Here is a 13,643-nt window from a genome sequence, read left to right on the forward strand (position 1 = left end):
ACTGCAGTGTGAATGGAGTTTCCATCTGAAAGTTTTTTCAAGGCCTGCTAGCAGGACAAGCAGGTCTTGTTCCCGGAGGGAAAAGCACCTTTCCACACACAATATAGGAATTGGGTGTCCCATAAACATCATCCTCATCTCCCTTTGAGCTCTGAGGAGCCAAGGACATGATGATTAAACATTTGAATTGCTATAAGCAGGCAACATCAAGGGTGGTATAGGCATCAGAGTGTATCTAGAGTAGATTTCTCCTTCCCTCTGCTCACATCAGGAAGGCAGCTCCCACATGGATATTTTGTTTATTTATATTTACATACACACATATCTGGTATGCTTCATGGTTTGTATCAGGTAAATTGTTTGGTTATTTCTCATTTAAAAACACAAGTGGTTTGTTTGTTAATACATTCTCTCTATTTAGCTTGTCAGAGGAAGCTGCAAATGCTTGATTTACTCCAGAGCTGCGCAGTGGGCTGGGAACAAGTTTCCCAAGCAAAGCCAGAGAAACAGAAACAATTCTGGAGCACAATGCATAAGGCAAAGCAGCTTTTTCGTCTTCAGATTCAGTGAGACCAGACCTGGGGGGATGGAGCACTGCAGACATGAATTTATTTGGGTGTATGTGTTAAAATAGTATTCATTTGCTTGAAGAATAGATTGGGGATGTTTGAGCTCACCAGTGCGAATCATCACTGTAAAGGGGCATTTCAAACCAAAGCAGTCAGCATCTCCCATCACCCTGGAGTCCATGTAATGTTGTCTACATCTGCCAACTTCATTGTCTGTTTTGATTTTATCTGCAGGGCTTACCTGGGCCTCCTGGACCGAAGGTGAGACATCTCGCCTCACTTAGAGGTAGCACAGTGGTAAACAGAGGTGCATGCTCCTGGCAAGGAGAGATTTGTACATTTTGATGGGGAGGGGAAGGGGAAAGGAGTTTACATCAAATAGATGAGGAAGATTTCTAACCCAGCTCAGTATTGCCTTTGGGGCCTGGCCCATGTGCTGACTCATGGGTTTTGTCCAGGCGACATGTCTGAGTTGCATCTTGACTGAGCAAGGCACGCCTCATCAGCCCCTCTTGCAAAATTCTTTGCCACACACAGCTTTATTGGCTTCTTCCATTCTCAAAGCATTTACCAGCGCTTCAGGAACTGATTTTGCAACGCTATTGTTAACGCCACCACAATTTCCCATTTATTCACTTGCCAAAGTGCTGGGCGGGGGGGTGTTGTTGTTTTTCAGCTGCAGTCACCCACCCCATTTGTTCTTATTTGAGATATGTAGCCAGGGCGAGGAGATAGGAAACTGCAGAGCTGAGGTGCAGAGATGGCATGAGTTATCCAGCTGCCACTGCTTATTGCATCTTTCCTGCTAGGGCTCAGTCCAGTGCGGGTAACAGTGACCCGTGGTTCTGAAGGGTTCAGAACTCAGTGGAGTCACTCTGAGCAGAAGGTGAATTTTCCCCATGGAAAGCCCTTCCATCCCAGCATCGACCCAGGGAAAAGCACAGGGATTTGTCGTTCTCAGGCCAAGCCTCACTTCCTTTTGTCTTTTTGCTTTTTGCAGGGAGACCCTGGGATTCAGGGATACCCTGGCAGAAAGGTAGGAGCTCCGATATTGTTAAATGAATTAAGCTGCATTAAACCTTGCAGGATCATGGCTATAAATCTGTGGACTCCTCTGGAGCCCTCCGCTGAGCTCTGCTCTTGCTGGACATGGGGCTGCATCAGACACAGAGATCGCCTGTCATCACCCACGTAAGGAGAGGCTGGACCCAGAGATATCTTTAATTCTCCAGTAGCTATGGTACAGATGTCTCCCCATCTGTGTGCCTCTCTACACCCACTTCCAAGTGGAAATATACCTCTCGTGCATCCAGACCTGAACAGGAGGTTGGAAAGGGCCAAATCCCTGGCTGTGTATTGCGCTCTGGAATAAAGCAGGAAAGAGCTGATCCTGCTCCAGGTTGAAAGGCAGAAACTGGCAATGCCCAAATGGCTTCAGCAGCAGCTAATTAACAGCAGGGTTGTCAAGACCAGAGAGTGTAATGAAGAGACAGAAAGCGAGACGGGGGAAAGACACAAAGGAAGATCAAAGGGGAGAGAGGGAATGAAAAGATACTGCTAAAGGAGATTTCAGCTGCACAAGGGGAAGGCGAGTGTTCCCAGCAGGCAGGAGTCCTGTGTTCCGTGTTATCACCATGTTGCTTTATAGGTGCTCTGTGAGCAAAATGGCAAGACCTGAGAGCTTTTTAATTAGTTCTGTATAAACTGAGAAGTTTTTGTTAGGTCAGGAAGTGGAAATTATAGCCCCCATGGACCACAGCCTGCTCCTACAGACAGACACAATTTATTGCCTCTTCTTCCAGTGAATTGTCGGTTTTTCCATTAAGAGCCCATCCTGTTCTCTGTGCACTGGGTGGGCAGCTCTCAGCACACAGGAGCGGTGAGGGGGTCCCTGCAATGACCTCGCAGTGAGGGCCTCTCCTATGAGCTCCTCTTACATGAAATGACTTGTCTGGCTAATTTACTTAGCGAGCAAAAAGCCTGCACTGGTCTTGGGGGAATGAGCCCTAGGTAGTGACCTCTCTCTGGGAAAGGTGGAAGGAACGGATGAAAGTAGGGGGAAAAATCCTCCCTGGTGAGCTGCTCAGGGGAAAGGGAAAAGAGGGCAGAGAGCTGAGCAAAGATATTAGCTCTGATATGATACAGGATTGTGGGACCACTCCCTTCAATGCATATGTTTTACACCCTGAATAACTTTCTTGATGCAGAATGGTGCTCTTCTCCCAGAGAGACCCAGATGGTAGGTTTGTGTGTGGTGGGCACTTCTGTGGAGTCTCTCACATCTTTGCTGACCTTTCAGGCAACCCACAGGCTTCCTTTCTTGCTGCTCACTGTATTTGCTTCTTTCTCTTGTTTTCTTTCTTCTCTTCCTCAGGGTGAGGTGGGCGAGTCAGGCCTGCCCGGTGCGCATGGCCTCCCTGGAGCTACTGGCCCCAAGGTAACACTTTAAACTCAGTCAGCGGGGCCACCTCCCAAGGGCAGATAAGTGAAGTTTATGCAAGCTTAGAGACATGCTATAGGAATACAGAAGGTCAGGGCTGGAGGCAGCTCTCTAGAGCCTGCTATAAGCCATGTAAACAGAAAAACTCACTCCTGCGTAAAGGGCCTGGGCAATGCTTTGGCCAGAGCAATTCCCTGCTGTGCTGAAGCAGGGCCAAGTTCAGCCCAGCACAGGCCCCTGTTAAAGAATGAAACTGACCCACCTTTTAGAGGCTTTTGCATTAAGGCTGGGAGAACGAGGATACTCTGGTCTGTAAAACGGTTTGATGGTTTGTCTACACCCTAAATGTGTAGGAAAGCATTAGTACAGGCGACCTCCAGCATCCACTCCAGTGACATAAACTGCCTTGCATTCCCAGGGAGGGGTGGGCTGCAGCCAGTGTTTAGGCTGGTACCACGTTATTATCAGGAGCCAGTTCTCTGGAGGCCTGGGGCTGCATTTACCACACACTCCCTCTTTCAGCTACTTTCTCTTTGGCCGTCGCTGTTATGATTATGCTGTTTGCTCAATTTCACTTTATGTTCACTGTCCCTCTCTCTGTTTCCTCTCCCTCTCTCTCCTTTGCTGGGCAGGGAGAAAAAGGGGATGCTGGCGTCAAGGTAGGCATGAGATATACGGTGTTCTAACATGGTAGGTCATCTGGGAGATACTGCTCCTTGGGCCGATGGGTTGTAAGAGGAAGCTGGGTCTGAGGCAGCTCTGAGGGTATTTAATGGAGTACACATCTGTGCTCTGATTAACCACAGACAGACACTCCAAGCTCAGGCAATAAAAGCAGCCTTTATCCATTCGGTGGAATTCGATTCTTACCAAAGGCATTTCTCTGACTACGAAGCTTGCTAATGATTTGCTACATCTCTCCATTTGATGGGCTAGGTTGGGGTTTCCTCATAAAATCTGGTTAGCTGACGCATCAAATCCACTCAAACTCTGCAACTCAGGCTGAGGTTTGGCACCAAGCTTTTCTGTCTGTTTCTGGACACGTTTTACAGGCTTATATGGTCTATGCCCAGATGTTATCTATTTGACTGAGATTTACTGTACCCATATACGTTTAAAGTATATTACTCAATGTAGACTGTGCTTAAAACATTACAACATTGGAAGCGTTCATGACAGTCAGAGCATACTGTGTCATGCTATACATCTTAGGCATCATGAGAAAAGACTGGTCCTGTAATATTTTGAAAGGCATTAACAATGACACATACATTTCAAGTATTTAGAATGTGGCATGCATCTCATTTATCGTGCAGCATATACACTTTCTATATTTTTTCCATCTGGGTAGATTACTGTTTGAAGGGAGAAAAGGCCCCTTCAGAACTTAACATGGATGTGTTATATCAAGTTTAAAGAAATGTTATTTGGGAATGCAGGCTCTGGGTTCATAGTTGAATAGAACAGCAGCGGTTGTCTTCCTACAAGAAAATAATACCTCCTCAGAGATACTGTGGTGCATGTGACAGCCAAAGGTTACCCTGTGTCCATCTTCACATCAGTGTAATTCTAGCTCAAAGGCATCATTTCTGGTTTGTACCAGCGTAAATGAAAGTGGAACTGCACCCAGAACTACTGTGTTTTGGAGGCTAGGAGTTTGTTTGCTGCTGTCTCAACAGCCAGGTGCTCTCACTCTCCCATTAAGCTCCAGTGGAGGACTCAAGTTAGAGCATGGCAGCTGGAAAGACAAGCTGTGTTCCACCCCTGCTTGATCTCCCATGTGTCACTGCTAGCAGACACCTGCTCTGCTTGCACCCACGTACAAGGATTACTCAGCCCTTCATTTGGGCTCTGGCAACAGAGAAGTCTCCAAGTCTTCCAGTGATGTCTCAGGGTCACCCATGGGTGAGAGCCCTCCTGGTTCTGTGTTAGAGAACAGTGACTCGGGGTGACCCTTGCTGCCTGGGTCCTTATTCATCCCAGTTCATAAAGAGTAGAGATGAAACCCATCCTGCTTTTTGTGATACTAAATTGCAGCTCCAAAGGGGCACCTCCCCACTTCCAAAGCAGCTTCTTCTTTCACACACAGACTTCCATTTGTTATTGTCAGGATCACTTTTCTCTCTACTTCCTTTCTTCTTTGCTCAGAGGAATTGAAAGGGAAGTGCAGAATTATCCTTAAATCAGCAGCCAGACATCATTCGGTAGCAGCTCCTGAACGTCCAGCAGTGCATGCTTTCGTTGACTTTGGAAATCGCTTCTTTCTGTTGTCCTCCCACCTAGGAAGATTGTTTGGGACTCTGGAAAGCTTTGGGTCTGGTTACTTGGATTACATTCTGCCTTCTCTTTGAGGAGCCCTGGACAAACACTATGATTCATAGTTTTGCTGTAGCGACCAATTTTGCATAGCGTATCACTGCTTTTGCTGGCAGTGAAGAGCATTTCAGGTCTGAAGAGGCTTGCTAGTTTCACACAGACCCCTTGTTCATCTAATAACCTCTCCCCACCCAGCGACAGATGCAGCACAACATAGATTCTCGCTTAGCTGTTTTCTTCTGTGGCCACCGTTTGTGTTTTGATCATATTGAGACCTTTATCTGTGTCCCATAAAGGTAATTAGACAACCAGTAAATGTGATCGCCTGGGTCATTTGAAAAAGGATTTAACTCACTGCCCCCTAGCCTAGCTGTCACATTTGGCTTTACTGACATTTTCTTTCTTTTTTTTTTTTTTTTGAGAGGTCATTAGGATGAGGCTTTTTCTCATGCTCTGATGAAAGAACAATAAAGAAACTGCCTACAGCCTTGCTCAATAAGCCCCTCATAATCCATCTTTGACATCAAGGGGCAAAAAATGAAGGGTCTCTGTTTTAATTGGCAACCTGTAGCCACTACTGCTAATGAGCTGATCAGCATGGGGCATGCTCTGTCATGATTGTCACCCAGTGGGTATAAAGCTGCTCACATCAGGTGTAGGGGAAGAGAATATGGGGGTCTTCTCTCTTTTGGAGGGGAGAGGTGTAGCCCAGCTCTCCCAGAGAGATTGGGGAAGTATTCCCTAAATCAGCACAAAGCTCAGGAGAGCTGGGAGTTCCTGCTGACCATCTTCCTGGAGCCCAGTAGGGACCTGCACTGGGCATTTTACAGTTCGTATCTGCCTTTGGTGGTGTTTCTCAGCTTCTGGCTTGGCTGTACCATTCTAACGCTGGTTTTGGTGGGCTGTTGCTGCCTGGCTCTGACACCCTGTGCAACCCAAAGGGTACTGGGGGATCTCAAAAGGATCAGCCCTGTGGGTTCTTATTGTATTACAATGGCTTTCAAATACTTAAGGGTTTAAAGATGTTATTGAGAGTTGTTTTTTCGGCTTATTCTCTGGCTTTGGTTCTGGTGTTTCTTTCTGCTCTTTAACGGTGCAATGTTGTGTTTGTTGCTCCCGCTCTTTAATTAGTTCTAGTGCCTGTGTGATCCTGCCAGTGGGGGTTGTGCAAGTGAGCTGAGGCCAGCACCAGAAAATGTAGAGCGCCTGCTCTGTAGGTTGCTCACTGTAAGGGGCTACCTTGCTCCCTTTCACTGAGGTGGCTTTGCTTTTGCAGGGCTAAATAATTAAACAGCTCTTCAGGCAGGCAGTTTCTTCCCAGAAGGTCTCTGGGATGGGGAATTACTTTCACATGCAGGGCTGCTGTGTGGGGGTAGTCTTCACAAGCAGTGTGGGTGCCTCCCAGTAGAAAGCTTGGTCTCATTTAAGGAAAAAAGCAGGGAGTGCAGCTGGGAAGGAGGGAGAGAGTAGTCCCCTCTTCTCCAGTACAAAAACATTCATAATTATTGTTTTATTTCTCTTATAGCTGAAAATACCGTAGTATGTATGCTGCATAGGGCAGGAGGTGCACATGCTACCGAAGTTATGTGTGTTATGGTATTAGATGGTATTTTACAAAATACAGTTCACAGGATGCCACAATTACAAAAAGTGCTTTCAAAAAAAGCATGTATGTACATCCCTGCTGAATAGACCTTCCAAGCAAGGACTATACACCCAGAACAAAATAACTGCAATATGTAGATTGTTTGAAGATGTTTTATTTTCCAATCAGCACCAGATAAAATTCAGGGTAACAATACAAAGCAACCCTTGGATTTTCTGTTTCTCCAGATAAGCTTGTTCATCCTGTAGTCGCTGCAGACTGAGTGATTCCCTAAGCCTTGCAGAATACCATGGCACAGGATGCGGTAGCAGGAGACAGGGACTGTCTTTGTTCCCAGTGCTGCTGCTGTGGCACTCCAGTGGGGTCAGTCCTGTTGCACACACAAGGCTTGAGAGGTACCACTGGTGGGAAACGGCCAATGCTAGGGCAGTCAGCTTGGTGAGTCACTGGAAAATCAGTTGTGCCTCGCCTCACCCAGAAGCTTTCTCATCACCTGTGCCCTGGGCACTCCTTAGAGCCCTGGGAAGACTCATCTTGTGTCTCTTGCTCTCTTTCTCTGTGTTTCTTGCTCTCCTTCCAGGGGGAGAGAGGCATGCCAGGGCTGCCAGGAAGACATGGCACTAAGGTACCTTGTAAACAATGGAGTGACGTCTGTCTGCCTGATCTCACCCATACCACTCGACTGTCCCTGATGCACAAGCATCACCTGGATTTGTGTGTGTGTCTATTAGTCAATGACTATCCTCAGCTGAATTCTTTCTGCTTCTAAATTGCCAGACATAGGGTCTAATTTATGAAGGAGATGATGGGGAAAAGAAGTGTTCTACAAAGCAAATGGCATGCCCAGTCTGATGCTGTCTTGCAACATCAGGATCTTAATGCTTTATACTAGTGAGAGCAGCCAATTGCTGATGTTTCTAGGGAATTGGTGTTTTTTAAATTGGGGGTCCCAAGTGACCACTGCAACCTTCAGTGATGTGTGTCAGTCCACTGCAATCAGTAGGGTTATACTGGTGTGAACCCAGACTAATGCAGCACTGAATCAGGGCCAGTGTGTGAGCGAGCCTGCATGCGTGTGTATTGCAGTTTTAGGATAAATACTAGAAAATAACATCATCTGCATTCACTGTCATTTAAAGGTCAGAGTGAGGAACAGGCATCCCAAATGCACTGTGAAAGTCTAACCCAAGCCACTTGCTGCACGTAATCCCTTTCATGGCTCTAGTCCGTATTCACTAAAACCTACTGACCCCTGAGATGATCTGGAATGCTTTTTTTCCCCCATTTATTGCATAGAATCCCTGATCTCCATCTTCTGTCCTTGTGTTTTTTAGCTTTGTCCCTGATTTCTGTTTCAGAAAGCTGAGAGGTATGATCCTGCTGCTCTCTGGCTCCCCACTCCTCCTTGTTTGAACTTTTCCAATCTCTTTTCACTTTGAACTTGGCTCCCAGTCCTCTCTGCCTCATGTGCTACATCCCAACCCCCCTTATTTCCCAACTTCTAACACTACTTCACCTCCTCCCCTCTCCTTAGACTTTGTTATCCCTCATATTTGCTTTTGTAACTGGACCTTTTCATCAGGACCTAACTAATACTAACACAAGGCATACAGAGATTTCAGAGCAAAGGGCTGATAGGGCAGACCTGCTTTTTACATCAATGCCGTCGAGGGAAATGTGACTGTCCCTGTGGTGGCAGCTGCCTCCTGGGGTTTTAAAGCACCTGTCTCGATTGCAGGGCAGGCTGGACTCCGCGGTCTCCTGGCGGTGGCTTGCTCTGTGCTGTAGAATAACGCCTGAATTGCTCGGAAGTCTTTTTTTCTCCTAAGGTGGCTGGCTTCAGAGCTCTTCTGAAAACATTTTACTGCAAGATTTGCCTTCTGTGATAAAAACAGAATGAGGGGAAATAGCAAGACCAAGGCTCTGGGGTACAAGCTGGCCTTTCTTGGGGTGCTTGAGCTGGTGTATCTGGGATCAAATGCTGAACTGAGTGTTTGGTCCTCAGTCTGCCTTTGCATTCCTCAGTTATGTGACACTGTTCTGCTTGTTGGCCTTTGCTTCACTTGCAGGACTAAAACTTGGGGGGTGGAAATCTGGTTGTCTTGACTGGGTTATTCTCATGATGCCTGCCTTTGGAGGAGCTTTCTGGAAAGCAGAGCCACTGCCATAGGTGAACAAGCCACACAGGGAAGGACGATGCGTGCTGTGTGGTGTTACAGCATTACTTCTCAGTTTTGGAAAGGAAAAGATGTGGAGTTTGCTTTTTTAGTTCCACCTGGTTAATATTTGTTTTGTTTTTAAAAGTTTGTGTCCGGTTCATTTCAAACAAGGTGTTCCTGTCTTTCCTCTCTCCGCCAGGGCGCTCCTGGGATGGCCACCGCAGGGATGAAGGTCAGTTGTAGGCTGCGCTGCCACGGCTCGAGCAGGGCGCGCTTAAGAGCGAGGGCTGGAGTTAGAGCGCAAGGCACGGGAAAGTGGTCGGACAGCGCCCACTAACGGGCACTATCAGAACTGCTATCGCTTTTGGCACCGATACCAGACCCGTCTCCAGCAGCACCCCTGCTACTCATCTCTCTAGGCAGAGAGATTGGTGAACTCGTAAAACCACAGCCGTTTCGAGATGGCAGCAGGGTAAAGGGCCAGGTGCAGTGTTAGGGGGGTTAAAGCTATCCCGGGGATCCAAGATGCCCAATGAGACAACTACCTGTTGTCCTGATTCCCTCCAGCTGCTGGTGAAAAAGAAACTAAGAAGTTAAGTTCAGGGCTGGTGGGGATGGTTTTCCTCCTTGATGCCACATCGATCCTGTATCAACACAGCCTCCCGCCAGCCCCAGCTGCAACCGCAGCCTTGCTCTGCTCCTGTGCACACAGCGCTAGGAGTAGGCAAATTCCTTAAGGCCAGCAGGTGCATCTTGTCTCATTTTGCTCTCTTGTACCTGGTAAACTTTGTCTTGAAATACTGCAAGGTGATAAGATGATTACTCAGTTTTATAATGGCCACTTGTCTGAGGTTTGCTGGTTTCTTACAACAGCCTAGGAGCTGGCTAATGAAGATAAAACAAGCTCCAGGCACAAATACTAATATGCATTTAAAGCATCCTTAGGTCCTTATTTACAAGCCCATGGCCTCCATAGATTAATGTTCTTTCCTCCACTCTGATAGCTCTAGGAGAATTTGTGCTCTTTCCTTCTGTTTTTTTGACTTTATTTTCCTGTCTCTTCCTCACCAGGGTGAGCCCGGAACTCCAGGAGAAAAGGTACTCTCAGAAGGCGTTGCTCTGAGCCTGCACTTCTGGTTTGTTTGTGTATTTTTTTCCCCTCCCAGAGCAGCTGAGGGAGCTGAGGAATGGCTTTGTACTTCCCAGTGCCAAAATCCAGGCCCTGATGGCACCTGCCAGTGTAAGCAAAATGGTAGTTGCATACAATGATGCTAAGTGAGAGGGGGACCATACTGCAAACAGATTCCCTTCCTCCTGCTCATGTCTGTATTGATGGGAATACTCTCCAGCTGCCTTCCTCCTTTCCTCCCTACTCCACCAAATAAGCACAGTACACTTCGCTTAGCAAGTATGTTCCCTCTCCCCTTCCCTGTCCCCTTCTGCCTCCCAGTACTTCTGTGTCCGCCAGAAGTATTCCCATGTTACTGCAGGGGGCTGTTCTTCTGTCATGCACTGTAGTAACTGCCCTGCATAGTCTCTCCTGTCTCAGTGTAGCGTGACCTGGTTTGAGTTCCTGTGGCGGGCACAGAACAAAAATATCCCATCACTCTCCATCACTAAGCAGCCGGCTTGGTTTCTGGACAGCTGGCTCCTCTTGTTTGAGGCTCACTGGGTTATGTTACAGCATGCTACAGCCATATAACAGACACATTCTCTGTCTCTTTTTCTTCCCCACGAAGGGAGATCCTGGAGTCCCAGGGAGGATGGGCCCCCCAGGTTTGCCAGGGAAGAGGGGGCAGCGGGTAGGACATTGTGTGTTTGGGCTTGGTGTCCTGGCAGTGCTGTGCTGTGTTCCCTGCAAGTGGGAACTGGTGGGAGCCTGCTTTGTGTTGCATTGTTGTGCTTGCAGGGGATTATGTGTCCTTTTCTGGCTCTTGCCCCTTGGTAAAGTGTGTTTGCGTGTTCCTACTTGCAGGACATGGGGGGCTGGTGGCAGGCTGGGCAGCATGAGATGTCTGGGACGTAGTCTTGTCCTGGGAGTGATTAAGGACAGTGCTGCATCTTTTGACTCCAGAAATAACACCCTAAACAGGGATTCAGTAATCTCAGCTCCCTCCTCAAGAAAACTACTTCTTTACACCATTGTTCAGGTAGCACAGGATGTTTTCGGTAGCTCTTATGGACATGTGTATTGAAAACTAGACCTTGAATGAAAAGCAGGATACCAAAAGCAGAGCAAGGCAGAATCAGGGATTCACAGAGGCCTGAGTCAGGATTAGAGATTATATCTTTACAAAAACCCCAAAGGCCAAACCTTTTCTTTGGGTAGGAGGTCCTGAAAGTGTTTTCCCTCTTGCCAGGGAGAGAAGCATTAATTTACAGAAGCAGTGTGTATGCTCTGGCAGGGGAGGAAAGCTGGATGCGGGCCTGACAGGTGGCTGGAGGCCAAATTACCCTAGAGAAAGGGGTCACTGCACTCTAGAATTGCCTGGAAAAAAATAAGATTGCTGCTAGTTAATTATTTTCTATGGAGCCACCAGTGCATGTCTGTTCCTGGAGCATTGATGCAAGTCCCCTGCATGTCAAGTGTGTGTCCTTGAGCTCAGACGAGACTGGTGTACAGCACCAGCCTCTGCAGGCAGCAGTATGGCACCGGGAGGAGCTCTGCTAGCCTTGCTGATCTGGTGTGCTGCTGTTGTGGAGAGAACTAGGCACCTGCTGGGGAAAAGAGGTTTTGAATTGTTCTTTGTAATCTGTACAAGTTGTTAAGTCTTGGAGGTGTAAGGACTGCAGGTAAGAACACACCTTTTTCTGATGATGCATTTGAAACATCTCTTCATGGTAACAGAAACCTTTGACATCACTGTCTGTCCTGGCAAAATGCAGGCTGCCAAACAGGACACAGTAGCTAGAAACCATGGGTGTAGCAGCTGGATGGAATGAGCTGAATAGAACTTAACATCAACATAAAGACCACTAATTGAGCTCCAGTATTCAAAAGATGGCCCAGATGTCATGGTGAACTATGCAAAGTCACTTCATCAAGTGAATGCTGGATGCCCTCCATCACTCACTGCCTGTGGCATCCTCCATACTCCATGGTGCCTCACAGCTCAGCCTGCAGGCCTTGCTCTCCCGCTGTCATTTTACACCATCATCTTCTGTCTCTGCCATTTTTGCCACTCCTGTTTTCACTGCTTTTCATGACCAGTCTGTGTCACAGAGCTTGGCTGCTAACTGAGATGCTGCACTACGCATTTTTTTTAAGAGCATGATGAAACTGGGAATTGGAGTTAGGGAACAGAGGCAGAAAACACAACTTGGGAGAAGTGTGGGATGTTGGTTGTGAGATCTTTGCCAAAGCGAAGCAGTGTAATTCAGTGTGAAAACTGGGATGGACTCAAGCAGTGGACAGTTTCAGTGAAAAGAGCTGAACTCTATCAGGGCACTCCAAATAAAATTTGCCCTGGGCAACAACTTCTCTTGGTATATGGAATGGGGAAAGTCTGTGCTGAAGAATGTTTTATTTTATATATATATATAATAATATATATAAGAATTCATTATGTAATATATATAATAAATATATATATAAGAAATAAATATATAATAAAAAATATAAGAAAACATTCTTAACAGAGACAGAGAAAAGGGTTTAGCAGACCAGAGTGATAAGGAAGATGTGCAGGGGGGGATCCTGGATCCCTTTCCCACTCACCTTCCTTTGGAGAGAAATGGCAACGATGCACAGAGCTAGTCAAAAGGACAGGAGAAAACATTCACCATCCTGAGCAGGTACTGCTGGAGGATGCCTTATCTATACCTAAAATAAAATCCCCTGGGGAAGGGAAAGAGGGTTTGAAACTATGAGCAGCTCATCCTTTGACTGCTCCTCCACAACAGAGAGCCTGCAGAGTCAGCCCCGACCATGTCTGTTTTGCCAACAGGGTGAGAAGGGACGAGCTGGCGACCCTGGGCTTCCTGGGCTCCCTGGCATGAAGGTTTGTATCTTCTCTGATTTTGGGGGGGAGGGCTACTCTCATCCCCTCTCCTTCCTCTCATGTGCTCTTAGGTCACTGTCCCAGTGTACAGCAGCATGTTCTGCAGAGCTCAGCTGGATGTCATCCCCAAGCAGGTGTGACCGGGTCACACAAAGGATGCCTTTTTGTGAGGAATTGCATACCTTCTTGCAAGAAGGGGGAGGCTGTGGTCCTGGGATTGTGACCACAGAATCATGTTCTGGTAGATCCCTTTTAAATGCATGGCCTCAGACGTACGATGGCATTTCAGCCTCTGTCCTGCTCCAAGATCCATGTGTGAGGAGGAGGTGGACTTTCTGGGAGCTGCTCTGAGTTGGAAGAGTAGCCTTGTGCTTGGAGAGACCCAGGGCAGGTCAGCAAAAGCTAAGCTCTGGAACTGTGGCTTTCTCCCTGTGCTCCCAGGTGTGCATAGAAACCACAGCTTTCAAGTCAGACTTTCACAGGGTGCTTTTCCGTTGAGAAAGGGGACAGTGCACTGAATGACAGTGGCCACTTCAGGAAAGGATGAAGGTG

At 47.3% G+C, this 13,643-nt stretch overlaps 1 protein-coding gene across 1 annotated transcript in view; it reads left to right on the forward strand.

The window, feature by feature from the left end:
• The window catches only part of COL13A1 (collagen type XIII alpha 1 chain), a 94,587-nt gene that overhangs the window by 54,561 nt on the left and 26,383 nt on the right, over positions 1–13,643 (forward strand). The window contains exons 18-26 of the mRNA XM_080401317.1: positions 804–830; positions 1,570–1,605; positions 2,944–3,006; positions 3,642–3,668; positions 7,512–7,556; positions 9,290–9,322; positions 10,162–10,188; positions 10,830–10,892; positions 13,038–13,091. Coding sequence (XP_080257443.1) covers positions 804–830; positions 1,570–1,605; positions 2,944–3,006; positions 3,642–3,668; positions 7,512–7,556; positions 9,290–9,322; positions 10,162–10,188; positions 10,830–10,892; positions 13,038–13,091 — 375 coding nt within the window. The remainder of the gene's footprint in view (positions 1–803; positions 831–1,569; positions 1,606–2,943; positions 3,007–3,641; positions 3,669–7,511; positions 7,557–9,289; positions 9,323–10,161; positions 10,189–10,829; positions 10,893–13,037; positions 13,092–13,643) is intronic.

This window comes from Falco punctatus (genome assembly GCF_963210335.1).
Source record: "Falco punctatus genome assembly, chromosome: 9".
NCBI lineage: Eukaryota > Metazoa > Chordata > Aves > Falconiformes > Falconidae > Falco > Falco punctatus.